The following is a 27,681-nucleotide window of genomic DNA, read 5'->3' as shown; positions in this document are numbered from 1 at the left end:
ACGCCCCCGGTGCCGGTCGGGGCGGGTGACGCACGCGCAGGGGCGGCTGTCGCGCGGCGGCCGCGGCCGTAAAGCGCGGAAGGTCAGGCCGGCCTCCCTCTGGCCCAGGTGAGCCGGCGCGGCCCCGCCGAGCCCGGCCCCGCTCCGCGACCCCGGCGCGCCGCCGCCGGCACCGCTCCGCGCCCTCACTCCCCTCCCGGCCGCCCCGCAGTGCGGGGGCGGGGGCGCCGGCGGGGGCGAGCAGGCCGAAGCGGGGGCCCCCAGGCCCGGGGTTCCCTGACACCCCGCGCCCTGACAGCTGCGTCCCTCAGGCTCCCGGCACGGACCGGAGTCTGCGGGTGGGGGAACCTTCGGTGCTGCTGCTGCTGCTAGGGGAGCTGCCGCAGCAAGGCCCTGGGGTAAAGCTTGTGGTAAAGCTGTTCCCGGAGGAGCCTCTCCAGTGCCCTGTGCCAGTTACTCTGACCACAGACTTCGTCTCCTTCTTCAGGTAAAGGCCTGGCAGCGTTAATAATCAAGCTTATTTGTGCCCTAATTCCTTCTGGCTTTCGGAAACATTCCAGAGCATGATCTGTGCCTGATGGCCGTTTCAGCTCTCCTTGTCACTGGTGTGAGAGCTTTTCCACCTTTCGTCTGGTTTTTTGCTCATTGTCAAGTTGCAGTATGTCAAAACCAAAGGTGTAATGCTCTGTTCCTATTTCATGATCTAAGTTTAAATCTTAACGGCAAGGTTGTTGTTTCAGGAGTAACTGCCCTCCTGTTAGTTTGCTCATCAGCTTTCTCATGTCCACTTATACCCAGCACACCACGTGATGTGTCCTGCTGCCAGCCTTGTGTGTCATAAGTGGTAATGTGAGTCTCATCTTTTCCTTCCTAGAAGGAGTGGTGCTGAGGTAACATCTCAACACATCTAGGTGGTGCTTTAGGAAAAGGGACAGAGAGCAGCCGGGATGTTTCTCCGATTGCTGTCCGATATCCAGTGGCGGGCAGCTCACCCGAAATGGAGGAGGATGACTGGCTCGCAGCGAAGCACCTCCACCACAGCAGAGCCTCACTCGCTTTCCCTGCCAGCACAGGCACAGGTTGTCATCTGTGGTGGTGGAATCGTGGGCACCTCTGTGGCCTATCACCTTTCCAAGATGGGCTTTAAGGATATAGTCTTACTTGAGCAGGGCAGGTAAGGATTTCTGGTTAAAAACCCAACAAAACGAGACTTCTACGCAGAACAATATCTGCTGTAATGTGATGCTTCTATCTCTTCACCTTTTCCCTGGGGGAAATAAGGTTATACTGAACATTAATAACAACACTTACTGCCCCTTCCCAAGCACATGGCTGCTCTGCAAGGTGAAGAGTATCCCTTGTGTGATTGTGGTGGGGTAGCCATAGCTCATGGCCAGACTGACATGCAGCCATGCCATTTCCCTCTGCAAGACAGAAAGAAATTAAGCCAAGAGAACTTGTGAATCAGGATAAAGATATGGAGATTGTACTGCTGTGGGCAAAACAGACTTATCCTAGGGAGAATTAATCTAAAATAATGACTTTATTTAATGAGTTACAATAGATTCAGGTAGTGAGAAACAAAAAGCAAGCATTAAAACACCATCTTTTTTTTTGTCAACTTGACTCCTGCTCTCCAGGGTCTTCTCCCTCCCCACAGTGCCCTGAGCAGCATGGGGGTGACACAGTGGGGTGTGATCAGTACTGGGCTCCAGTGAGCATCCTGCATGTGCTGCAGTTCCCATCAGGAGAACTCTGCTCTGGTGTGGGTTTTCCATGCACCACAGTTCCTTTGGGAGATACCTAGCTGCTCTGCTGTAATCACAGGTGATCATGTAAAACAATGCAGCTGGCAAAGACAATGGACCGTTTTAAAACAAATAAAAATCCACGTTACTCCTACAGCCCCTGTTGACCTCTCAGAGCAGGTCTAAAGCATTATTCAGCCAGCAAAGATCCAGAGATTGCAAGAGGTTATAAGCAGGCATCACTAAAACATCACCCTGTAAGCTGGTTAAATGCTCTGATTATCCACTTTGTTGGAGGATTTAGTGGCTCTCTGTAAAATAGCCAAGGCTGTTACTGTTTGGCAGAAGTGCCCTCAGTGAGTTTGGTCAGCTCTCTGTAGCAGAGCAGTGTTCCTGTTGAAAGCTGTGCATCCCAGCATTTCCCCTGTTGTTTTAGATGTCCATTTCTGAGGGTCATTTGTGGTGTTTTAATTAAGCAGTTCGGGGATCCTGGGCATGAGACACTACTAAGACTTTAGGGTATGAAGAGGTGTTCATGGTAGCAGCTTCTAATGCCCTAAATAAGTGCTGGACTGTATATTTATCATCTACTTTAGAGCTTCCCACCTGATACTGTCTTCAGGAATAATTAGCTGTGGTTCCTGGAGTTTGTGTGGCTGGGAAGCAGCAGGTTCTTTCTAGCTGCAAAGAAAAGGAATTGGGTATTCTTATCTGAGACCTTGTGAGTGTGGTCATTCTGAGCAAAGTGGGGTGCTGGGCTGTGTTTGGAAGGGATTGTCTTTTTTGCTAGCTTGGAGCAGGGTTTGAACAGCTCATTAAAGATCTGCAGTGAATTAAGATGTTGTGTAGGCTCAGTCTGTGCATGCTCAAGGAGAAGGAGGAATATTGCAGTGGCAGAAATATCTTATGAGGAGCACAGCATAGCAAGACTGTGCTTCTTCTCTTCGGGTTATTGTTGAGTAGGGCTGTAGCAAATATTCCTTACCCAACTGAATCTTAGGTTAAATTACTGAGAGAATATAGACATGCTGGGCTGAAAGCAGTTGTGTCAAATGGAGAAATGCAGGATGGCTTCAGCAGCAGCAAAGGTAACTTGGAATTCTTGTGGAAGCGGGCTGCAAGGGAGATGCTTAAATCTAATTGTCTTCCCCTGTCCATGCTGCATGGAATTGCGTAGGTTTCTGTCTCTAGAGCAGCTCTTCACCAAATAGCTCAATGGTTTAGGGACAAGAAATGTGTTCTTGTCTATGGCAGTTGTTATGGAGTGAGAGGGACTTGCTCATACTGTAATCTTCAAAGATGCAAGACTCAAAACCAAGTTAATTTTGATTTGATGAAAATCCTTCCTGGAGAAAGAAAGAATTGGGCAGCTCAACTTAAGTGTAAGATTTTTTTTTTCATACAAAAAGTGCTTTCTTTGAAAAATGTCAATGTTTAGGGCTTGTTAAAGAGAAATTGTCTTGGAATGCAACGTGTTTTCAAAAGTGAGTGAAAGGAATATAATCCTAGAGGTTCTGTCAGCCCTGCATCATCCAACTTAGTGTTGTTCTGATGTGTTTGGGGGAGAAGTTGCTGTGTGGTTTGTGCTGCCAGTGGAGCTGCTGGAGCAGCCTGGTGTGGAGTGTGTACCTGGCAGCTGTATGATCATGGCCCTTCTCTGCACCTTCTCCTGCAGGTTGGCTGCTGGCACCACTCGTTTCTGTGCTGGCATTGTGAGCACAGCCAGGCCCGTGTCCATAGAGCTGAAGATGGCACACTATTCAAACAAGCTCTACCAGCAGCTGGAACAGGAGACAGGAGTGCAAACAGGTACTGAAAGTGTCATCATGGAGTAATAATCTTTGGGAAACTGAAGTACTGAGACTGAAATATGTGTGAATAAGCAATAAAACCACACTGACTGTGGTTTTACAGTGTCTTAAGGCTTGAAAGTCCTGTTCAAGAACAATACATATGGGCCTAATCAGCTGCAAAGTGATGTCACTAGTGTAGTCAGAATGGGGAGAAGAATTTCAGATGGGCAGACTGAAGCCAGACTACCTGCAAATTGTGACAGTTTGCACGTTGTCTGTAACTTGGGCAGACAAGGGAATTTTCACAAGGACATGGAAAATGTATTGCAGTGACTGGAGCAAGTTGGCCTGTTCTGTGCACTGATTCACTCTCAAAAAGAAAATGTGGTTAATAGGAGCACTGAAGCATAGGCAAAGTTGTGTTTCCTACTGCAGTCTAGCCCTGGAAATAACAAAAAAGATTATGTTTAAATTCTCCTTATCCCTCCAAAATATCTGGGCATGTACCTGATAGGAAGAACTTGATCACTAGAAGTTTTCTTCTGTTAAGAACTTGTCATGTATGTCAGACAAATGAATACCTCAATAGAGGTTCATAACTATGCCTGCAATTAAGATGAATACTAATTTAGTGCAGGTGTTGGAGTGATATAATATCTGCTTTTAGTTGTAAGTTTTATTCTTCTGAGTAGTCATTAGATCACTTTTAACTTCTCTCTCTTTTAATAGCTACCATATGTGAAATTCAGGGTTTTTTTTATAAACAGTATAAAAGTATATGGAGTATATGAAGTAGAAAGAGAACACAATTAAAAATTAAATTGCTTTTTTTAAAAAGTTCTCTCATGCACTTTTTAATTACTAGCTCATAAGTGTTTAAAGTTACTTGAGGATGTGAGATTTCCAGGCTCCTGAGTAGTAGAAGCAACAAGTCTGCAATTATATTAAAGCAGTGAGTCTGAGATGGAAAGGAATTCAAGATCCTATCCAAATCTGACTTGACTTTGGTCATTGTCATAGGGTACATGAAGACAGGCTCTATTTCACTGGCTCAGACTCAGGACCGACTGATCTCTCTGAAGCGCATTGCTTCATCGCTGAAGTACGTATGAGCAGGAAATACAACTCAGCTTCTGTGTGCACCAACTCTCCTGCAAGACAAATGACATTGTGTTTCTTATGTTCTGTGGCAGTGTAATGGGAATACCATGTGAAATTATCAGCCCAAAGAAAGTGTCACAGCTCCACCCACTGATCAACATCCATGACCTTGTGGGGGCCATGTATGTGCCAGAAGATGCACTCGTGTCATCGGCCAACGTGAGTCTGGCTCTGGCAACCGCTGCCTCATGGAATGGTAGGAGCTTTTTTTATCTATAGAGTGCTCTCCTGCATGATAGCTATGTTTGCATCTCTTTTGATATTCTAACTGAGCCCTGAAGACCAAAATTCTCTATTTCTGTGAAGTTCAGATTCTTTAAACCTGTTTATTTCTGAAAAAGCAGGCTGATTTTTTATGTGCCGAATGTTTACAGGTTTCCTGGGATAGTTCAAGTACCTGTTTGATGTCTGTAGTGGTTATGTATTTACACCTGTTTGTTGTCCTTAGTGGTTACATATTTCTCTGAAAAAGCGTGCACTCTTTCCTTCCTAGAATTGACTCATAATTGCACATCAAATAGTTAATTACCTATAAATGAATAAGAGTGGCTGAGCCTTGTAGAGTATTTAATTGAGCACATATGCTTTGGAAATAGGTTTGGAAGTGTATTAATAAATGCTGTTTGACCAGTGTGTGGTTTAAAAGTAGGAGGAAAAGTTAAATAAGATCACAGGAAATAAAGGTCATTAAGGATGAAAGTCCATCAGATCAGAAGAAGCTGCTTAGGAAGATACCTCTTGGTTTCTTTTAGCCCAGCTTGATTGCATACTGCTTATTGATTTTTTCTCCCACAAAATTACTTATTTCCCCTAAGAGAACCAGTCATGCCATCTGAAACTAAAAATTTGTTGCATAAAGGAATTTTAATAGAAAGAAGTCCATAGCTGAGACTTTTTTTTATGTTGTTGATACTGGGGATCTATTTATCACCCAGATTGTCACATGGGAAGATAAACTGTAGCTCTTCACTGTCTCAGCCTGTACAAATTGTACATGTGATGTTTTACAAATAATAGGGTTTTGCTTAAGAATTACTGGGTCAAGAATAGAAATTTTGTTTCCAAGAGAAAATAAGCATTTTGGTTGAGTGTAAGGGTTTAAAGCTAGCAGTCTGACACGTTAGAAAGAAGGTTCATGGCATGCTGGCTTTGTGATCCACTCCAGGTGTGCAGATTCACGAGCGGACGAGTGTCAGTCATGTCACAATCCAGAAGGGCCGAGTGACCGGAGTCGAGACTGACAGAGGGCGGATTCAATGCGAGTACTTCGTCAACTGTGCTGGCCAGGTTGAATTATTTAAATCTTTTCTTTCTTGTTTCTGTTGCTTAAGAATACATGCACTTCCCTATGGTTCTTTTTTTGTTTGTTTTCCTTTTGGGATTTTTAATGGTTTGTGCTTTGGCTTGGTTTGCTGGAGTAGATCAAATCATGTTAGTCATCAGCTTATCCCAGCAGGATAAGGAGGAGTAAAGGAGGAAAAGCAGTGCTTGCCATTTGCTGTGCACCAAAGGCTGGGTGTTAACCTGCTGAGCAGTACCAGCAGGTTGTTGGTACAGCTCTGTCCATGGTCTCTCTCTGTCAGGAGGTTCACCCTTCTGACAGGAAGAACTTTGCTTTGGCTGTTAGGGAGACAGGCCCTTCTTTCTCACTTCCCTCATGAAAAATTTATTTGTTTTTACTCCTTAGTGTGATGTCTTCTCTGCTAGAAAATACACCTGACAATTGCAGTTTCTCAGCTAGCAGCTGTCCTCCTCATTAGTAAAGGGTCTTAGTTCAGGCATTTAAATGCTGACTATTCTGCTTCTAGGTGCTGAACCTAGTACTGACTTTGGTCTACAGATCTTATTTTGCTTTTATTTTGTAAACTGGTACTTCTTAGTTTTGAGTTGGGGCCCCACTTTTCTAGTTATCATATTAGGAACAGAAAAACAGTATTTATCCAAAACAGTTCAAATTCTAAGAAAAGAGAAAAAAATTGTGTCTGTTTAATGTCCCAGGGTCTGAACCAAATCTTGGTATTTTATGAAAGCAAAATCAGAGTGGTGCTTGTGTCCTGCTCTTTTCCTGAAGCTGTTGTTTTGTTGGTTTTTTTTTCTTTTCCATTCTGACCTGCATTTTTTTGATTTCAGTGGGCCTATGAGTTGGGCCACTCTGGGGAGGAACCAGTCCATATCCCAGTCCATGCCTGCGAACACTTCTACCTCCTGACACATCCTTTGCAGGAGCCTCTGTCAAGCAGCTTACCAAGTAAGAATTCTTCAGCTCTTCTCACTTTTCTTGGTGAATTATACCTGCTTTTCCAAGGTGACCTGTATTTTGTGACAAAAAGGCCAACCAAAGGCTATCAGTCCTCAGCTCATTTGGGATTGTGAAGTCCTCTCTGAATTGCTTTGAATATCCTTTTTCAGTGGTAGAAAGAATATCTTTCTTTACTCTTGGGAAAGCTTTTCCTGCAGAAAATGATTTTGAGAGTTCATCAACTTAGCAGGAGAATGACCTTGACTCTAGCTGGAGTCGTAGCTGTGTCTGAGTCTTGGATTGTTGCATTTCTGGGCTGGAGAGTGTGCTAGCCTTGGCACTATGTTTTCCTTGCAGGCTGCTGGCCCCAAGTGGCCCATCTATTCCTTTCCTCCAACTGAAGCTAAGGCTTTACAATGGCATTTACATGTCTATGAGCTGTAGGGGCAACCAAACACTTGAGGTAATTGCTCCTCCCCCATGTTCTGGCTTTTGGATCTCTTAAAAAAAAGCCTTTGTGTTTGAAAACTGTGGTTGAGAAGTAGAAAGCTTTACTTATTTACTCTCAGTTGTTGCCAGGATTTTCTGCTTCTAATGAGTAATGTATACACTGTCCAGGAAATTGAGATCTCTGAATGGAGTCCAAGTGCTTCACTTTTATTGGACGAATTAAAACTCCTGTATGTGGATATATATATATATATATGTATGTATGTATGTATGTATATATTCACATATATGTATTCTCAGCTTTTCTGAACATGGCAAAAATTGTACAGCATGTCAGGTGGAGTAACATAAATACTTCAAATTGGCACACTACCAGTGGAGGGAGCAATCCAGTCTTGACTCCTTGTCCTCACCCCAGTGCTGCCCACCTTCTTTGTGCTGCTGGCCTGCAGTAAGCTGCATCTGTTACAATTTAGCTGTTCTTAGAATAGGAGGAGAAAGAGGGGCAAGGCAGGACATGTCTTGGTGGAAGGTCTGGTCTTGGGTGCCATTTCAGTGGAACTAAGGCAGTATAATATCTTCTCAGTGCCACAAGAATTCTGAATCCCTCTTGTGTCCTCTCACTCCTGGGAACACTGTCCTGCTGGCTTGGGGCTCCTCAGGTTTAATTCAGTTTACTGTGCTCTCCAGAAGTTAACATCCTGCATGGCTGTGGTGGGAGCTAATGGTTTAATCTAAACTGGCTCACCAGGGTGTCACATGAGAACGAGAATGGTGTTGACAGCATGGGGCTGGGGAACTGATACTGTCCCTTCTCAAGCTGGGACACTGCTGGCTTGGCCTGGCGTGTCACTAGCCCTCCATCATTGGTGTTTGTGGGACAATAGCCTGAGATAGATATCCCTTCTCTCAATTCCCTTCTCACCTCTTCCCTTCCCTCTGCAGCTATTGTGGACCCTGATGGCAGGATCTACATACGCAACTGGCAGGGTGGCATCCTCTCAGGAGGCTTTGAGAAAAACCCCAAACCTCTCTTCACGGAGGGACGGAACCAGCTGGAGATCCAGAACCTTCAAGAGGACTGGGATCATTTTGGTACGTTAGGGAAGAAAGGTTCCCACAGCAGTGAAACATGTGCCTTCAGCAGAAGGCAGAGTTCACAGCAGTGCCAGCTGTCATTGATCTGTGGGAAAGATGAATGTTCTCTCAAATTCACTCATCTCTTCATTTGTCAGTAATTTGCTGAAAAACCCTTTACCAAGAGCTGCAGTATCTGAAGGGAGCCTACAGGAGAGCTGGAGAGGGACTTTTGACAGGGAGTGCTAGAACAAGGGGGAATGACTTCCAAATGGCAGAGGGCAGAATTAGATGTTATTGAGAAATTTTTCCCTGTGAGTGTGATGAGGCACTGGCACAAGTTGCTCAGTGTTTGAGGTCAGGTTGGATAGGACTTGGAGCACCCTGGTCTAGTGGAAGGTGCCCCCGCCATGCCGGGGTTGGAATGAGATGAGCTTTAAAGTCCCTTCCAACCTAAGCCATTCCAGGATTCTGTGATATCTGTGTAATGTTTAAAAACCCCCTCTAATCCTCAGCATGTATTACCTTCCTCTAGAGCAGCAAGGTACTACATCAGCTTCCCAGCACTGCTCTTCCATTTCAGTTGTTGACTGTCAGTGCCACATGCTGCTCCTCTCGTGACACAGTGGATCAACACTGTTGACCTGCCACATAGCTGTGGTATTTTGTTTCTGCAGCTCTCTTCATCAGGGACTGACAAGTGCATTTCTATCAGTGGCAGTTGCTTTGTGGACAGAAGTTGGTATTGTGGCTTCCCAGACTTCGTCCTGCCATTGACAGTGGTTTATTATATTCCAACTCTTCTGTATTTCTCTTCTCATTTTATTTGATTCTGATTTTATATTCTACATATATTTTTACATGGAGGGCTCTTTCTCTAGGAAAGAGCATAGCATGGTCTGTGAGTCCCTTTCTTCCCCAACCACTCCTGCCTCTTTGATACCTGGTAAGTTGGTATGTGCTCTCTCATCTTCAGATTTGCCTTGTACTCAGGAATCCAGCTTTCCCTTCTATCAGAGCTCTCTGCAGCCCTTGTGAATACACATGCCTCTGTGACCCTAGGCATGGATGGAATTTCACTGATTTCTTTCTGCAGTCATAATATGTTCTTCCAGCTATGCTTCAAGTTAAACTGAATAATTTTACTTTGATTTCTGAGAGACACCATACTGATACTGTAAAAGTTTAAACTCCAGGGGGTGAAGCCAGGATGGGGTGCTGTTTTGTGCTGGCATATGCTAAAGGTTTTTAGATCCCTAGATGCCTAAAGACTTGCTTGAAGATATTAACTTCAGTAATGAGTTGCTCAAGCTCTGCACCCACTTCATTTTTGGTTTTCATTTGGATAAAATGAAAAGGCACTGCTTGCTGGCACCCCCAGATTGCCCAAGCTTCTGAAGCAGCTGCATGCTATGTTCCAGCTTTGCCCTTTTATCTGTTCAAATGTGCTGAACAGTTGAGCAGAGTCAGAGCTAACTCAGGCAGTATTTGATCCTTTTCTAGGGCCACAGTTCCTGGGGTTTGAGCTCTTGTATTACTGCTTTGATCTTTGTCGTTGGAACACCTTTTGATTTTAAAATAGTCCGTGGAGTCGCTTAAATTGAACTGGGTATGAGAACAAATCTAGCACTGATCTCTCTTTTTATCAGTAGAAAAATAGCCTGTAACACCAGGCTCTCATTCTGGAATTCTAGTGCTTGAGAGAGGGAAGAGAGAGAATGGGTCAGTTCTGTTTGTAGCTTCTTAGGTAATGTGAAATCTGATTATTTTACTGCTTGTGCGTAAAGCTCAGAAGTGTTCTTAGGGCTGAATCATGAGGGCTTTTATCTGGAGTATTAAGCAGAGGTAACTTTTGGGCAACAAAAGCCAAGTAGATACCTTACCCATTTATTAATGCTCTCAAATGTCAAACTGTGAAGAGTTGCTGAAGGACTTTTCCAGCGTGACTGAGCAGTGAAGCAGTGAGGAAATTCAATGAGGATAAATGTGAAGTGACGCAAATGCATGGGGGTGTGTGGGGATGGTCTTGTTTTCACCATGTGACATGATGGGCTTTGAACACACCTTGGGGGGTTGTATTAGTTCTGTTAGTTCTGTGAAGACATCAGTGCAGCGCTGGTCAAAGCAAAAGACAAGATAGGAATTACTGGGAAAGGAGCAGAAAATACAGTTCATTATGCAACACTAAATCCTTGTTTTGCCAGATGCTAGTTCTTGTTCTAGGCTCCCTGTTTTCAGAGGGTATCATAGGACTGGAGACGGTCTGGTGGAAGAGCAGCAAGAGACTTATCAAAGCTTGGAATAGTTTCCAGGAATGGAGTGACTGCGTGAGCTGGGGAAAGGAGATGACAGAAAGGAAATAAACAGAGGTCTATAGAATCTGGAGTGAAATAGACAGGCTGGAAGGGGGATTCCTGACCACTGTCTCTTCTAATGGTAGGAGGCATAAAAAGAAAATGAGTGTGGGCTTTAAAACAAAAGGTGGTGATTCCTCAACAGACTTTAACACATGGGGCTCCTTGTCTGTGTCTGTTGGATTTTTTCATGAGGCTGGGAAAGACTGGTCTAGTACTTAAGAGAGACCAATTTATGGGTTTCTAAATACAGAAAAATATACCAAATACTTAGGAAATCCTCTGAGCTGCTGATAGGTGAAGGTTTGCAGAGTGCATGTGACAAGCGTCCTATACATTTGCCTGTTCATACTCTTCACTATGTATCTATTTAATGTCTGCTCCTGTTTCCCAAACAAAACTGAACAGTGCTCTTGCACTGTTGAAAATTATACTGGGCTCTTGGTCTGGATCAATATGGCTGCTTTTATGGTATGCTGTGTGATCCATTTTGAGTAGTGTAATTCCAGCAAGTAAGCCATTTCTCCTATGACTATCAAAACATGGAAGCAGTTTCCACCTGAAGCAGCTGAAATGTGTTGAGACTATTTTTCTCTTTATTGTCTTGTGTCCTAGGGCCACTTCTGAGTGCCCTCCTGCGCAGGATGCCAGGTTTGGAGGCTCTGCAGATCATGCAGTTGGTGAATTGCCCAGAGTCCTTCACCCCAGACATGAGATGCATCATGGGAGAGTCGCCCACTGCACGAGGCTACTTCGTTCTGGCTGGCATGAACTCAGCTGGCATCTCCTATGGTGGGGGAGCAGGCAAGTAAGTGGTCTATCTGTGTTGTGTGTGTAAGTAAGGCTTTAGCCAAGAAACTGCTCAGATGATCCTCCTGTGTAGAATGTTCTGGTTGGTATTTGTCACCTCCTCTGACAAAGGCTCCTCTTTCATTTCTGACTTGAGTGAAGGAGACGAGCAGTTGCTGTTTTCTGATTATGTTCTCCAGTGTGTCTTTAAAACCTGTCTTGGATTCTCCTCCTATCCTGCTCATCTCTCCTCTGGCATCACATCTCACTTAGCAGCTGGGGATCAAGTAAGCTTCGTTAAACCTATGTCAGAGGAGGTTTAGGTTGGATATTAGGAAAAGGTTCTTCACCCAGAGGATGGTTGGATACTGGAACAGGCTCCCTAGGGAAGTGGTCACAGCATCAAGCCCACCAGAGTTGAAGAAGCATTTGGACAATGGTCTGAGGCACCTGGTGTGGTTCTTGGGGTTATCCTGTCCAGGGCCAGGAGTTGGACTCAGTGATCCTTGTGCATCCGTTCCAACTCAGGTTATTCTGTGATTCTATAACTGGTATTTTTTTTTTTTTAAACTACCACTAAGAGATAAAAGCTTAGCAAAGCATGTATTCCCTCATCTCCTATGCTTCATGATCCACTTTATCATTTGATTGAAGTCTTTAGATCAATCAAGTTGATACAGCAGTTAATTCCTCTGAAAGCAGTGTGAATCTGTTGCTGATGAAACACCATGTATGTGATGCCGGTGCTGACAGTAGTTTCAGACTGTCCCCTACAGTAAGCTAGGGGTGTAATAATTTCCCAGGAAAATCCAGTTCCTGTGTAAATGCAGATTCTTAGACAGGCATTTAAATGTGATCTCAGCAGCAAAGTTGCTGAACGATCATTTCTCCCTCTGCCTGCCATTTAATTTTGGTGACTGAGCATTCCTTCTGCCACACAGCCTTCTTAAAAAACTGCTTGTTTTTCATGCTGGTGTTAGTATCTACATTTGTCTTCACTAGTTTTTGTCTATTGTCTAATAGTTTAATTCACCAGAGAAACAACTCATAATTATTTTTTTGTTGTCGCATGAAATACAGAGAATCTTTTCAGTGAGGTTCTCTTAAGAATCAAAGTAATTTCTGAAGGTAAAAGCACTGTTTGTTCATTTGTTGCTACAGCCCCAAAATAAACGGCTTAGCTTGCTAATGTAGCTTTTCATGATCAGTTCCAAACCCCTTTGTTTTGTTGTCTACTGGCTGTGAACAGAACCTTCTGCTCTGCTAAATTCTGAGTTGCCTGTGTCTGTTAGCTCTGGAGAATGCCTTCCTCCTTCACTGCTGGAAGTGTAGCTGAACATAACTTGGCTTGCCCCTCGTGCTAAATGATTGCTGTCACTGGTAGTTTGTGGCTGAGCCTACACCAGGCAATGAGAAATAAGAAAGCAGAAACACTAAACTCCATCTGAAATGTATTTGCACCTCTTTTTGTATCAGAACCCAAGCATTTGGCACAGTGTCAGCCAGGTTACCTGGCCAGGCTCTGGCTTAATTTAGCACATGTCCTGAATTTCCTGCTGCCCTGTATGCTTCATCCTAATGGGCAATTAGTAATTTGGAAATCTGGTGGATGCATTTTACAAAGGGAAACTCTCCAGATTCTGCTAATATTTAGAATACCATGTTACATGTCTTCTCTCTCGCTATTGTAAGAAATTCTCAAGTCCAAACTGCTTTCCTTCTGACTTCAAAGCTACACTTTTCCCTGAAGACATTGGCCGGTATCTCAGTCTGTCTTTATTTCTTCCATCAGGTACCTGGCAGAGTGGATAGTAAATGGGTATCCGTCGGAAAATGTCTGGCCCTTGGATCTGAAACGTTTTGGAACCCTTCAGAGCAGTCGCACTTTCCTCCGCCACCGTGTGATGGAAGTCATGCGTAAGTGAGGTCTCTGCGTTTAGCTCTGGCCAGGCCGTCCAAGTTTTTGCCCTTTGCTACACTGTCTCTCCTCTGCTATCACTCTGACAAACATTTTCCTTCTTCCTGACCTCCTTCCTGGCAATGCAGCCTCTTCCCAGGAGAAAGGAAATGATGAGGGGTTTTTTTGTATGCCAGCATTCTTATTAACTTTTGTAAAAAAAATGCAGTTGGTACCTTGCTCTCTGCTATTTCTGTGCTTTGCCTCTGATATAGGGAAATTTGTATGTATCTCTGTAGGACTTCAGCCTAAAGAAGCAATGCCAAGGTCTTAACTGGGAATGTTACACTGTCTCAAAGATTGTTATTCTTTGCACATCATTACTGTGTGGCAATACCTTCGCTTCCAATTTATGGCTGGGTGACCCAGTTATCTTGTATAATTCAGAAGTCTTCGTAGACATAGTGCTTTCTCCTGTCAAAGTTTGTGATAAATACCTTGCAGAATAGATTAGAGATGCCATTTTTCTTGTCTAGAGCCAGGCTTTGTTTCCTCCTGTTGTTGTAATATCTGTCATATTGTCTGAATATTGTGGATGACTTCTTTCAAGTTCAAAATAGAAGTATGAAGTGCTCCACAAGTTGCATAACAGGAACAATTACTTGAATACCAAGTCTAAACTAAAAACATACGCTCGGGTGAAAGCAGAGAAGCTGGGTAAACCTCTTAGCCCTGCTGTATCTGGGGAATAAAAACCTTATGCTGCTTTGACCTTCTTCCCAGAAAAAAAATCACTTTATACTCTGGGCATTATTCTGCAGTCGCTTTCCAATAAAAACCTCAGTTCTGACAGCCACAGTATCCCTCTAGTTTTTACAGAGTGAACAATGTATTCCCTTTTTGAAGTGTTACATTCCCATGCTAATCTAGTCTTCCCAATACCCTCTCTTTCAGGAGTACCAATTTGAGATATTGTCAATAAATTCATTAAATTGTTAGCTATGAGGCAGAAATTATGGAAGTGTTCAGTAAGAGTTAGTTGGCTTCTCTTCAGTTTTAAGCAGTTTCTGACCTAGGTAGAATCTTAATATTTATAAAGTAGTATTCAAGCATTCTTAAGTTATTACTCTCCACTGATAACTAAGGAGGATGCTTAATGTTTATTAGGGTAATTTATTTTCTAAATAAAAATATTCCATACTAGCTGAACAGACAGAGAAGCCATTTGGAAAAGCTTCAATGATTACAAAAGGCTGAATTACCAGTATTAAGAAGGCAAATGAGATGGTCCTTGTAGCTATGCACTCTCTACCCCAGCATTAGCATTGTCAAAATATCTGATATAGTGCACTGCCAGGGAAGAATCCTGCATAATTAATGCTAGTCAGCATGACTTCATGAAAAATAGAGTTTTTGTTATCTTACAGAACAGTCATGAGACCATAAGTATCTATAAATATAAGTGTTCTGTGCAAATATTGTTACTCTGATTTTGAAGAGCTATAAATGGATCAAAACGGATTTGTGGATTTTCAAAACCAGGAAAAGGAAGGTTGGAGCTGTTTTGAGGGAGTTTATTAATGGTCCAGATATATTAGTAAGTACTGATAATCTGGAAGAAAAGTTTAGATAAAGATAATCACTTTGCCTAATAAAGGATCTTTATGACCATTGCAGCCCTCATGTATGATCTGAAAGTTCCTCGCTGGGACTTCCAGACTGGCCGGCAGCTGCGCACTTCACCGCTGTACGACCGCCTGGACGCGCAGGGAGCCAGGTGGATGGAGAAGCATGGATTTGAGAGAGTCAAGTATTTTGTCCCGCCTGGGAGTGGTGAGATCGTATTTTCCTCTGCCTAGTGCTTCCCAATTGGTCTCTGTAAGGTCTTAATTCATCCAGTTTAATAATATTTCCTTCGATTTTTCTTTGTATTAGATCTGCTGGACTTGGATCACAGCAAAACCTTTTACAAACCAGACTGGTTTGATATTGTGGGTGCTGAAGTCAAGTGCTGTAAGGAAGCAGTTTGTGTTATTGACATGTCATCTTTTACCAAGTTTGAAATAAGTGTAAGTACCTAGGAAGGGACCACCTGGTGGAGGTGACCTTGAGTTTATTATTGTCTGCTTTTGCAAAAAACTCTGTGTCCTATTGAGGATAGATAGAGAAAGTCACACTGTATGGCTAAATTCAGGTTGTACCATAGTATTTAGCACAGGTTGGGTTTTGTCTGTCAGGGGTCCAGTTTATAGAAATATCAGCTTAGTCTATACATAGAATTTGACCTCCGGCACTGTGGCACTGTTGCATCCTGTTACACTCGAGATGTCAGTGTCACAATCATCACAAATTGAAATAATTTAGGCCAGGATGTGGATGCAATCTTAAGCTGCCCCAGTGGATTTGTTTTGCTCAGGCAGCTTGTCTGACTTTCTCTTCCTTTTGATTCATGTAGTCCACCGGAGACCAGGCCCTGGAGTATCTGCAGTATCTCTTCTCAAATGACCTGGATGTGCCAGTTGGGCATGTTGTGCATACAGGAATGCTTAATGAGAAAGGAGGGTATGAGAATGACTGCAGCATAGCCCGGCTCAGCAAGCGCAGGTGGGTGTGCAGACAGCATCTTTAGCCATCACCCTTTTGGTGTTTAAGGGCTTCTTTGTGAAGACCATAAACTTTCATCACCACCCTGAACTAAAATGTCTCACTTCTCCAGTAGTATTCCTAATTGAGTAAGTCAAGTGAAAGGGAGCTTCTGAACTTAAAAACACTGGGGAAAAGAAGCCTTTTCCCAGAATTACAGATGAAAATAGATTTCCTCAAAATGTTAGACCTTTAGAAGTTTAATTTCTTAATCGAGATACAAATTGTTTTTAGCAGTCACTGGAGTTTATTAATTTAGGTAACCATTTAAAGTACAAACTAACTCCTGACCAATGTCCTTACTGGAATTGGGCATTGAAAATACTGCTTTTTGATTATTTCAATTTTCATTGCAGTATATGTACTCTAATTCTCAGTTCTGCAGTCTTTTATCATTCTTTTGTGCTCTCTCATGCAAGCTGACATGATCACAGGATTTTACCCTTAGACTCACCAGTTTGGGCTCTCTTTGGCATCTGATGAAAAGCTTTCTTGCTTTTAAGAACTTCATAGCCATGTCCCAGATGAGTGTTGGATTTATTTTTCTGGATGGTTTTCTATGTTCCAGTGTTCCAGTGTTTTCACTGTATTGGTGTGAAAGCATTTTGTTGCTTCTCTTTCAATTAGAAACAGTTTTTCTTTCTCTTCCACTTCTGTCTGCATTCATGTATTGCTTGAAAGTGTTGTCCTCTCTGTGAAACCAGTAGCTTCTGTCCTTGCCTAGTGATTTCTACAGATGTTGATGTACTTTAACTCACAGTTTGTATCAGACACACACACAAGCAGCTCATTTTCCCATATCAAGTGGAGTTCTGTTTTTGGAAACTGTTAATAATAACCACCATTGTGTGTGAAAAGACTTCTGCTAAAACAAGAAATTGCTGTGTGAACCATCTCTACTCTGACTGTCAGAGTAAAGAGAATCACTGGTGGTGAAAAGCTGCAAGTCCCTTCTGCAAATCAGTTGTGACCTTTGAGATAGTCTGTCAACTTCCTGCAGAATTCCCTGTGTTCCACATCTAGTCACTTCTTGTCGCCAGACCACTGGTAATGCTTGAAGTGGAGGATTTCTTTTCATGACAGATGTAATGGCATTGATCCAGAGACTTGAGCTGTGGTTTTCACAAACGAGCTTGTTTTGATCTTCTGTTAGCTTGGAAACTGCTGAATGGCTCGAGTAGTTGATGAATGAAGAATGAGCTGATTCACTTTGTGGTTGTTCTTTCATTGTTTCTTGGGTTTGATTTGTCTGTTCCAGCTTCTTCATGATTTCCCCTACTGACCAACAAGTTCATTGCTGGGCCTGGCTGAAGAACCACCTGCCTGATGACAGCAACCTGGTCCTAGAGGATGTGACCTGGAAGTACACAGGTAAGAAATCACTAAAAGCAGACCTCCTCAGAGGTGTCAGCTCAAAATCACAAATGCTGTCTCCTGCTGCATGCCAGTTAATTGTTTAAAGTGCCTGGAGTTGCAATTTTGTCTCCTTTCCAAACATTTAGATGAAAACAGCAGTTCAGAGACTCTTTTCTGGCATGAGCTAGAAGACAGCATTCTTTTACTGTGGGCTGTCAGGAGAGAGTTTAATGACTTTCTCCTCTGTTCTTAAATGTAAACACACCTATTGGTTCAATAAGATTTCAGAATTGGAGCAGCATGTTAGACACCAGGCAAGATCTCTCCAGTCTCATCCTAATGCTGTTTTGTTCCCCTCTTTAGCTCTCAATCTGATTGGCCCCCGTGCTGTGGATGTCTTGTCAGAGTTGTCCTATGCCCCAATGACTGCAGAACACTTCCCCTCTCTCTTTTGCAAGGTGAGTGACTGTGCTTTTGTTCTCACTCTGCTAGGTTTTTCAAAGCATGGGTGGAAGGACAGGAAAAATGTTTTGGATAGATGGAGGAGAATTAAGATTTACAGGAAGGTTTACTGCAGTTACTGAGCTAGGTTGGTAAAGAACTCTCTGGGCTCACTTGTCTTTGAATTGTGTTTTCTAAATATATAGGTGAATACGCATTTGTTTTCAGTATTCCTCTCACTGTAAACTTGTCACCATTTGATATCTTGACGTGTTTCATATAATCAATTATGAAGCTGTCAGAGGGGCAGCTGGGAGCGGAGACTCTGACATCGTCTCCTATCAGCCTGTTAAAAGGCTGAGCAGATAGTTGCTATTCAACTTCTGTCTTATATCTAGAATACAACCTGTGTCCTGACCTAGTTCCAGGGCTTATTGCCAAGTGTCAAGAAATGACTAACAAGTTTGGATAATGTGACATCACTGTTTGAATTGGAAATTTAAATTTGTTGCAAGTATGTGCAGGTGGCAAAGGGGCGAGAGGGCTGGGCAGTGTGGATGTGTTATGCATTGTGCGCCTTCTGGATCTCTGTGCTGTGTTCCAGTTTGGATGATTTCACCCCCTCTGATTCTGCAGGAGATGAGCGTGGGCTATGCTAATGGCATCCGTGTCATGAGTATCACTCACACAGGAGAACCTGGCTTCGTGCTTTATATCCCCATAGAGGTAAGAGTGCACTGCAGCCTGAGCTAATTAAAGCAGTTGCTTGCATGCATAAATCGGAAACATTTTCCAAGTTGACTCCAGGTGATGAGATGTCTGATTTGCACCACAGGAAAGCTGCCTGCAGGCACCAGGGGGAGTTTCTCTGCTTAATATTGCATTCCAGTGGAGCAGAGCTCTCGTGCTTCAGTGGCAGGGGACAGTGACATTCCTGGTGGTGCCAGATGCTGCTGCTCTCTCCTGGTGCCAGTGTGTGTTTCACCCTTCCATTGCAGTATGCCCTGCACGTGTACAACGAGGTGATGAACATGGGGCAGAAGTACGGCATTCGGAATGCCGGTTACTACGCGCTCCGCAGCCTGCGCATTGAGAAGTTCTTTGCCTTCTGGGGCCAGGATCTGGATGCTTTTACTACTCCTATGGAGTGTGGACGCGAGTTCCAGGTCAAGCTGGATAAGGTACACCACCTTCTGCACGGGGTTTGGTGGGAGAGCAGAACTGGACTGAAAGGATGCCAGCCAAGCAGATGGATGTGTTTTTATGGGGCTGTGTGCAGTAGCTGTAACATACATTCTTGTACTTCAGCAGGCTGCTAGAAATACAAAAATGCTCTGTTTTCCTCCTTCCTGGGCACTATTCCCAGTGACCTCTGCCTGATGCTGCTTATGTGTGCAGTGCCCAATGTGGCAGAGGTGCTCTGTACCTTACAGATGCTCAGAATTCTTGCTTCTCTAAACTGTTTTCCCAATCTGATGAAGCAAAAGCCAGCCTGTGCACCCAGTGTCATTTAATGATGTTAAATATGAGACTAGGCACCAATAACAGGTGTTCTCTATTTTTAATAAAACAGGGGAGTTTGTAGAACAGAGTAGAGTTATATCACGCTTTTGTGGTAGCAGATGCTGTTGCTATCACTGTCTTGTTTTCCTTCTTCCATCTTTGCATGAGCCAAAACAAATGCTTGTATTGATTCAAGAAAAGAATGTAGTGACTAAGGATATAAATTTCATATTAGTTACAGTTTCCCTCTGGTTTATAAAGAAGGGTAGTCTTCTGGAACAAGAAAAATGGCAAAAACTGGAATGGAGACATGGTTTTTGCTAGAGTGAAAATTAGAATGATTTTTTTTAAAGACCAGCTACACAAATGTTTCTGTGTGTTTTAACATCTGGAGCAACAAACATGACAGAAAAGCTATCTGAGCTGGGCTTCTTGTGTATGGAGGCAGCCCATTTTGATAGGGCATAAATTGCCCTTGTCGGCAACCTGTTCTGCTGCAGCTCAGCAGCTGCCACACTTCGTGTCCCTCTCATCAGCTGATGCTCCCTTTTCCCCACAGGGAATGGAGTTTCTTGGCCAGGAAGTGCTGCTGGAACAGAAGCAGAACGGGGTGTACAAGCGCTTTACCATGTTCATTCTCGAGGACCATGACACAGATATGGACCTCTGGCCCTGGTGGGGAGAGCCCATTTTCCGCAATGGCCGCTACGTGGGCAAGACCACCAGCAGTGCCTACAGCTACACCCTGGAGCGCCATGTCTGCCTCGCGCTTCGTGCACCACTTTGACGAGCAGACGGGAGAGGAGCTGGTGGTGACCACTGACTTCATCAACCAGGGAGAGTACGAGATCGACATTGCCGGGCAGCGCTTCCAGGCCAAAGCCAAGCTCTACCCCTTCAGCTCCCTCTTCGCGCAGCGGCGCCGCAAGGATGACGTGGAACTGAGTGGCTACCAGAGGGAGTAGTGCTGTGTAGACTAGACCTGCCCCTTGTCCCAAGCTGGAGTCTTCTCCCACCATCTTCCAGCCCTTTCTCCTCACCTCATATATTTCTTTCTTTTCCTTTCTTGTCTTGCAACTTTTAAACTTTTTCCAGTGTGTTACATTTTGTATATTTTAAAACTTTAATTTTCAAGCTTTCCCACCCCTGTCTGTCTCCCTCCTTCAACCCTTGCCAGGCTCCCCTGTGCCCCAGTGGATGAAGCACAGTGCTGAACATGCAGGGATGTCTGTGTAGGAGTGAACCCCACCAAAGGCCCTGACCTTCTAGTGATGGGAAGGGTTGGGGTGAATCCCTGAAAACTGCCCCCTTCCTGTCTCCTCTCCAGCATAAGGCATGGGACAGCAGGTCTGTTGCCTGTGGTTCAGGTGATGGCTGACCTCACCCTGCTCTCCACATACCATGTGATAGAGGGGTTGGTGTGTCGATGCACACGGCAATAGAACGATCAGCTACCTCACTGGCATGAGACAAAGCATTGTGTGAGCACAGCCTAGAGACAGGTTTTGGTGTTGTCCAGCCTGTCACTGCCCTCCTTTGTCCACCACTTTGGTTTTTCCCTAGCAGGGAGTAGATTTAACATCAGAGTGTTGAGATGACAGTAGTGTTGGTAAGTGCATTGTTGGTGGGATTGAATTTCTTGTGTGGGGTCACTGAAAGTAAATGGCCTTCTATAAATATAGTCAAAGATCAAAATGTGCATTTCACTTCTATAAAGGAATGTTGTTTTTTCCTTTTTATTAGCAAGAATACAGATTTCTAACAAGGATAGATGTTAGTGTTTAATGTTAAATAGCAGTGTTGAAATGCTGCTTCTGTTTAAGCTGCACAATATACAGTCTCTTTGGGGATTGTCTTTCACTTTGTTTATGTGACTTGGTCAAACTCATCTGGCAAGGTTCGTGGAGAACTTGTGTTGGTTTGGGGAACTTGAGCAGCAGGAGGGGATATTATCTTGTAGTTTTAGCTGCCTGTGGTTAATTTGAAGTTGTAGGAAAAGACACAGCATTTGTCTCACCTGTGATGTGAGAAACACTGGGTTTTCTGTTGGTGGTGAGGAAAGGTCTCAGCAGTTCCTGCTGGACTCAAGAATTTGTCTTCTGTTTTCCTCCTCAAATCTGTTGCTCTTCTTTGTCTCTCAGTAGTACCTCAGCTGAAGGGGTTGAATAAGGGAGTGAAGAGAGCATGGTAGTGGGGTTATGAAGTGCTTTTCTTCAGCACTGCTCTTTGCATCTGGCTTCTCATACAGATACTCCAGATGGTGCAGCTGGAAATTCACTCCTTCTTCAGGTGTCAAAATGTGCCAGTTCAATCAGTGATGGTAAATAGTAAAGAAATGGGGCAATGCTGAATTGCCATGTGCACATTTGCATCATCTTCTTCATATTTTGAGCACAATCAAAAACCAAGACGCTTTTCATTTACTTGAAAAAGATCTGTTAAATGTTTTCCCTGCCTCAGATACCACATACTTCTCATGGTCTTTCTGCTCCAGCATCTGTTTTGGACTTCAAACACAACCTTGCAGTGTTGTCTGCCCCATTAAACTATGGTGAACACTTTCTCTATGGTCTAGAACCACTTTTGGACAGTTTATTTTAAATGGTTAAATGGTGAGCATCCGTAATGTAAATATGAGCCCAAAAGCTCCCTTGGTTCTTGTTTTAAGTTTGCTTTCTGCTGCTTTAGTTGCTTTAAGCTGTGCCTTCAGTTGGGTCTGTGTCTGCCAGTTCAGGAAACTGTAAGGGAATTTAGGATTTGAGCATATGATATAGTAGGTTGAATTTAGATATCACTTCTCTGAGCATGAGTTCCTTTGTCTGGGGTGAGTTCCACTGAAATGTGTGGCTTCTTCCAGGATTTCAAACCTAGTTCTGAATTGACATGCAGAATTCTCCAGTTTCTGAAAAGGAGTAACCACACTGGGGCAGCTTTTTGAGATCTGGCAGCTCAGAGTACTCTCTGCAGCTGCTGTAGGCGAGATTCCGCCTGCTTGTCATTTCTGCCAAATTCCCCTATTATTGCTCTCTGAACTGAAATTTTGCCTGGTATGTTGGAATTAATCACTTAAATGAAAGGTTCATAAAGCATCTAATAGCAGTTTAAACTCTATAATTACTTGCATATCTTTTCTGCTTAGAGAGATACCGTGATCCCATTGTTCCTATGCTGGACATGTGTACCAGGGAGGACCTTGGTCCTTCTCTGTTGGTTTTATGGGACACTGCTTTGCCTTTCTTATCCATGGAAACAGGCATTCAACCAAAGAAAGAGTTTTGTATGTGATCTTTAGGATGTGGAGTAGCCCTTCTGCTTAGGGTTCTTAGGGCTTCTTAGATGTGGAGTAGCCCTTCTGCTTAGGGTTTATTGACCATCTGTTATGGCTGAGTAAGGCATGATACTCCTTCAGGAGAAGGCAAAGTATAGGGCCAAGGTGTGCTGAAGTTTGTATTGAAACTGCTGAAGAGAGATTTTAGCTCGAGCTATTCAGTTCTCTGCAGAGTTAGAATTAGTTAAGACCAAAGTGGAAAGCTAGGAGCATGCTGTCCTTTACCAACCACTCGTTCCAGCTGCATTATATTCTTCCTGTGATTATTTTTTCCTTTTCCCTAATTTAATGGTGCCTGCTAGTTCCTCAGGCAGCTTTTCATACACGGATGTCTCTTCTCCAGCAGTTCTGACAGTAAAATTGTGTTTTATGAGCTACTTTTGTCATTATGTCTGCTAAGGTTTATTTTATGTCTGGAAGGTTTATTTTATGTCTAGATCTATTGACTTTTCCATACCAAAAATAGAGAGTGGAAATAGTTTTCCACCATGATGGTAGATATAGCAACACTTTGTGTAACACTGTGTTTGCTGTTTGAGACTTGGGTGGTTTGGTAATTGTCACTCTTACAGCTCATTAACGCCTACTCCGACCTTCCCTGCTATGAATTCTCTTCTTGTTTTATATCAGATCCTGAGAGATCTTTAACTGCTGCTCAGGCTTAGTCGATTTAATTTCTGGTGTAGCTATTTTTAAACTTACAATGTAAAGAATAGTTTGCCTTTACCAACTTGAACACCCATCAAGAGGACAATTGGATCACGTTTTAAAATAGTGATACCGAGTTGGAGGAAGATCCTTCTAGTGTAGTGTTTTCATCTTGAGGTATTAAGCAGTGATGTAAGACTCTAATCCCTTTATCTGATGATTAAAGTAGAGTGCCTAAAAAAAGAACAACTAAATCTGTTGAAGAGTTACTACCTTCAGTATAGCTTCAAATTAGAAAATTAAAAACTTAGAGCAGATCTTCGAAGCTGCTGTAGTCGGACTGTAAAACTCTACATCCTGATTCTCATCATTAAAACTGCCTTAAAATGCTTTTTGCTAAAAAAGGTGGTTTGTTCTCATTCTGCACAGTAGGACTATGAACCTTGGATTGGGAAACACAAAAATAGCATCTCTCTCTTTGGCAGTAGAAGGGGAAATGGCCTCATTCTGTGCTGAAGCAGCAGCTGCAGGTCTGCTCTCTGCACCTCATGTGTATCAGTCACAGGGTTGTTACCAGTTCTCTGAGTCTCGCTGTCCGGAATGGGAGCAGCCCTGTAGATTCCTTTCATAGAGGCATCTTTGCAGGGAAGGTAGCCAGTAAATCCATCTAAATGTGCATCCGTGGAAGGGCTGGCTTGCCCAAGTGCCATCAGGGGAACTTAGGGAAGACATTGTGATTCCTTCCATTAAATGATTTTTACAGAGATATTATATTGTCTTAACCTTGCTGTGCCCCTTCCTAAGTTATCCTGTTTTGTTAGACCTTGAGTGAGTAATGCAAAGCTTGAGTAAAACTCATACTAGAAAAGCCGGAGTATATGGTTCATATTTAACAATCTGAGGATAAAATTAACAGTCTATTTCTAGGATTATGTTTTCTGTTTCAGGAGGATGTGTTACAGTAATTTTCACGTCTGTCTTGCCAGATTTAGTTTCTATTTGTTTTCTCCAGTATCTGGATTTGATAGGCCTTGCTGGATAGTTTCTTGTTTTGTGGCAAAGAAAGGAGGTTGTGTAAAACTTCCACTGCATCTCCACATCTTGGTGTAAGCTTGGATTCCTCCTTTCTGCTGTTGCATTTGAGTTGCCATTGATCATGTTACTTTTCCTGTAACACCTCCAAACTCTGCTGCTGTAGAATTTCTCATGAACAAGGTTCTTCTCTTCCTTCTACCTGATGCTTTGTCATCGGAGCCAGGTTGGCCCTAGATCTGTGTCTCTGCATCAATTTAACTTATTCAAGTTTTGGATGGTGCTGATACCAACATCAGAACTCCAGGCAGGTTTGTAGCTGCTATAAATCCCCTCATATAACCCTCCCTTTCCCTGTGCCAGGATTTTCCCACTGTCCTTAACACTTCTTTAGTCTCCTCCTCAGGTGGCTGAGTGCATTAGTCCTTTTGCTATCAGAGAGTGAGGCACGGCAAAATAAAAATTGGTGGAGGAATGATGGAGTGGCTGAGCTGAGGTGGAAGGAGAGGTGCAGTGAAGGTTTGATCCTTTGCTCATTATTCAACTCCTTAAGCCCAGCCTTGGAGAGATGATCAGCTTCGATTCCCAGCTCAGGGAGCATCTTCCTCTGCAGCCTTGATGCTGGACAAGTGAGAGCCCTGGCTCCAGGCAGAGTTGGGACAGCATTAGCATTTATTTCCCAGCACACATTTGCCCCTCTCATTGGGATAAAGGAAATGGTTCCACACAGGAGAAGTGGGGACTGTGTGCACTTGGTTGCCTTAGAGCACTTTTGTCTCCCTGGCACATTCTTGTAGCTGTAAAGGTACAGCACTGACATCACCAACCTCATCCTTCCAGCACGTTTGAACAGAACGGTGACATTTTGGGAAGAGATCTGTAAAAATGAGGTGGTTCCTGTGTCAGGGAGATGGGGAGTTGCTTACAAGGGCAGAAGTAATTTTTATTTAAAACACAGCTTTTGGCTGCTGGTAATGGTGAGCAAAATGTTCACAACCTTCATGTTTGTCTTCCCAAACTTTATTATAATACTGGGTCAGAATAATGTCTGCCTATTTCGGGATGTTTTCCTGTTTTAAACTAATTTTTTCTTAATTGATTGTTTGGATTTCTATTTAAAAAAAAAAGGCAGTCATGGAACAAAACTCAAGAAAGGCAGGGGTTGGTGTCATCTGATGACTTCAAGCTGTCACTAAAAAGCATTTGAAAATTTTCTTTGCACTTTAAACTTTCCTTAAGTATTATGGCTGTAGCAGTATGCTTGTAGCCCTTGGCATGAGTAGTCCTTGCATTTGAGAGAGGAAAAAAGAACGAATATTTATAAATGCCTTAAAGCCTTAGGTGAGGTGTTTGGGCACTTGCTGTGCCTGCCATTTGATTTCCTTCCTGGAAAGCTGTGTGCTGTGTGCCCAGAGATGGGAATTTTGAGCAAGCATTGCAGAATGGTGGAAGCTGCTATTGCAGTATGAGACTGGAATTTGTATGGAGCTGGGAGCCCTTGTGCCTGTCCAGCTGCTGGGCTGACACCTTCCTGTTTGTTCCCCCCCCCCGAAATGGATTTATTCACTTTTTCCTTCCGGCGTAATGGGGTTTCTTCTTTCTCTAAAGAAGCCTGGGCTGGTGTAGAGTACTCCGTGGGTGTCCCATTGCATTAAAGGAAACAAAATTCTCTGCCTGAAGCTTCCCTGCTGTACCAGCTGACATTTGCAGGCAGGAGTCAGGAGAAGCAGGAGGGGAGGGGATCTGCTACCGCCTGTCGTGTTTGCTGAGATGGCTCTGAGACTTCTCATCTCCCATTTGTCTCAAAGCTGGGCTGGATTACTGATGTCAGGCTGGCTTCTGGATTACAGCACAAGGCAGAGCTGCTTTGCAGGTGTGGCACGCTGGGCTGATGTTCTGTTAGAGATTCCACCTGCTTGAAATAAGGAACCTCAACGAAGAGGAGCAGTACGTTATAATGAGGAAAGTGTTCACATTAATATATTTATTGATTTGTTAATGCTGGTAACAGTTGATCTTCCCACACAGATCCTTGACACCTGCTACAAGCAGAGCAGATACTTGGGAGTTGTCAGCCATCCCAGCTAGGACCTGATCCATTTTGTGTGCTTTGGAGGAAAAACTGTGCTGTTGCCTTTCACCATGGCACCACTAAGTTTTTTTCCATGCTAAAATTCCCTCCTTTTCCCATAGTGGAATAGATCTCACTTCTTCCAGTATAACCAGAGGCAGATTAGTATCTCTGAAGTCCTTGACAGGTTCTCCTGCATATCCTGGTCAGGCTGGCAGCAGGACACTCATCCAACCCCCCCTTCATGCTTTTGTCTTCTGAGACCAGATTTTTCAAAGGGTTGGGAAGATTTCTGATGCATGCCGCTGCCAGAATTTTAAGAACAACTGAAGTTTGAGCCTGTGAAATCACTCTTCTAGTGCCTTATGTTTGTGAGTGCTGTGCAATGGATGTAGCTGAGGTGGGACAGAGCAAGGAGCAATGTCAGCAGCATGGTTCCCCATCCACTACGGCCGTTTCCCTCTGCCCTCACAGGGCCTTGGCAAGCAGGTGCCAGCAGGTTGTCTCCAGCAGCACAGGGAGGCTCTTGAATCCCTTTGCAGTGTGGGGTCAGAGAAGGCTCATGCCAGGTACTCTTCCTTCGAGGGGAACAGTGGTCTCACCTCTGCTGAGTTCGGATTTGGAGGGGTTTAGGAGAGACAGAGCTGCTCTGATTGCCACACCCCGTGGCAGAGGACGTGGACAGTTGTTCCCAAGCGCACAAGTCAGGGTGAGTTTGCTGCTCTCCACTGAGGCCATGTTGTCATGTATGCTGTATTTATATCATGCTTGATTTCATTTCATATTTTGGTTGGCTTAAATGTTGCTAGGTTTGTATATTAATAAAGAGCCATTTTAACTACTTCTGAATTTTGCTGTTAGTTATGCAAGACCCTTGTGTGTCAGAATCCAAGTGCCCCTGGTTGTGTGGGTGGGATCCTGCAGGGACACTAGGCTTGTTGAATGGTCCAGCCCTGGGAGCTGGAGTGAGTACTGGGCCTGCTGCATCACCCTGGGGAAGTCCTTCCCTGCCTCTGCCTATATTCACATTCAAAATTATGTCCTTGAAGTCATTCCCTCTGCTGTGGTGGGGCTCAGGGACACAGGCTGCATGGGACCAGAGCCTCTGTTTCAGGATCCAGGGTGGCTGGGACATGGCTGTGGGGTCTGGG

At 43.8% G+C, this 27,681-nt stretch overlaps 1 protein-coding gene across 1 annotated transcript; it reads left to right on the top strand.

Annotated features, from left to right (window-relative positions):
• The first annotated feature begins 221 nt into the window (after positions 1-221).
• On the top strand, positions 222-27,371 carry PDPR (pyruvate dehydrogenase phosphatase regulatory subunit). Its single transcript, XM_030956035.1, is given in 19 exon segments — positions 222-487; positions 875-1,174; positions 3,424-3,557; positions 4,562-4,643; positions 4,735-4,898; positions 5,868-5,989; positions 6,833-6,950; positions 8,337-8,486; positions 11,438-11,630; positions 13,404-13,528; positions 15,186-15,341; positions 15,444-15,577; positions 15,964-16,112; positions 17,410-17,522; positions 17,871-17,965; positions 18,585-18,674; positions 18,947-19,129; positions 20,011-20,220; positions 20,222-27,371. Coding segments are annotated over 18 exon segments (2,640 nt in total). The 5' UTR covers positions 222-487; positions 875-947; the 3' UTR covers positions 20,417-27,371.
• Positions 27,372-27,681: the final 310 nt, after the last annotated feature.

The sequence above is a fragment of the Camarhynchus parvulus genome, chromosome 11 (genome assembly GCF_901933205.1).
Source record: "Camarhynchus parvulus chromosome 11, STF_HiC, whole genome shotgun sequence".
Classification (NCBI taxonomy): Eukaryota; Metazoa; Chordata; class Aves; order Passeriformes; family Thraupidae; genus Camarhynchus; species Camarhynchus parvulus.
Note: the sequence above shows the minus strand (reverse complement) of the source record. Positions and strands in the feature narration are given on the sequence as shown.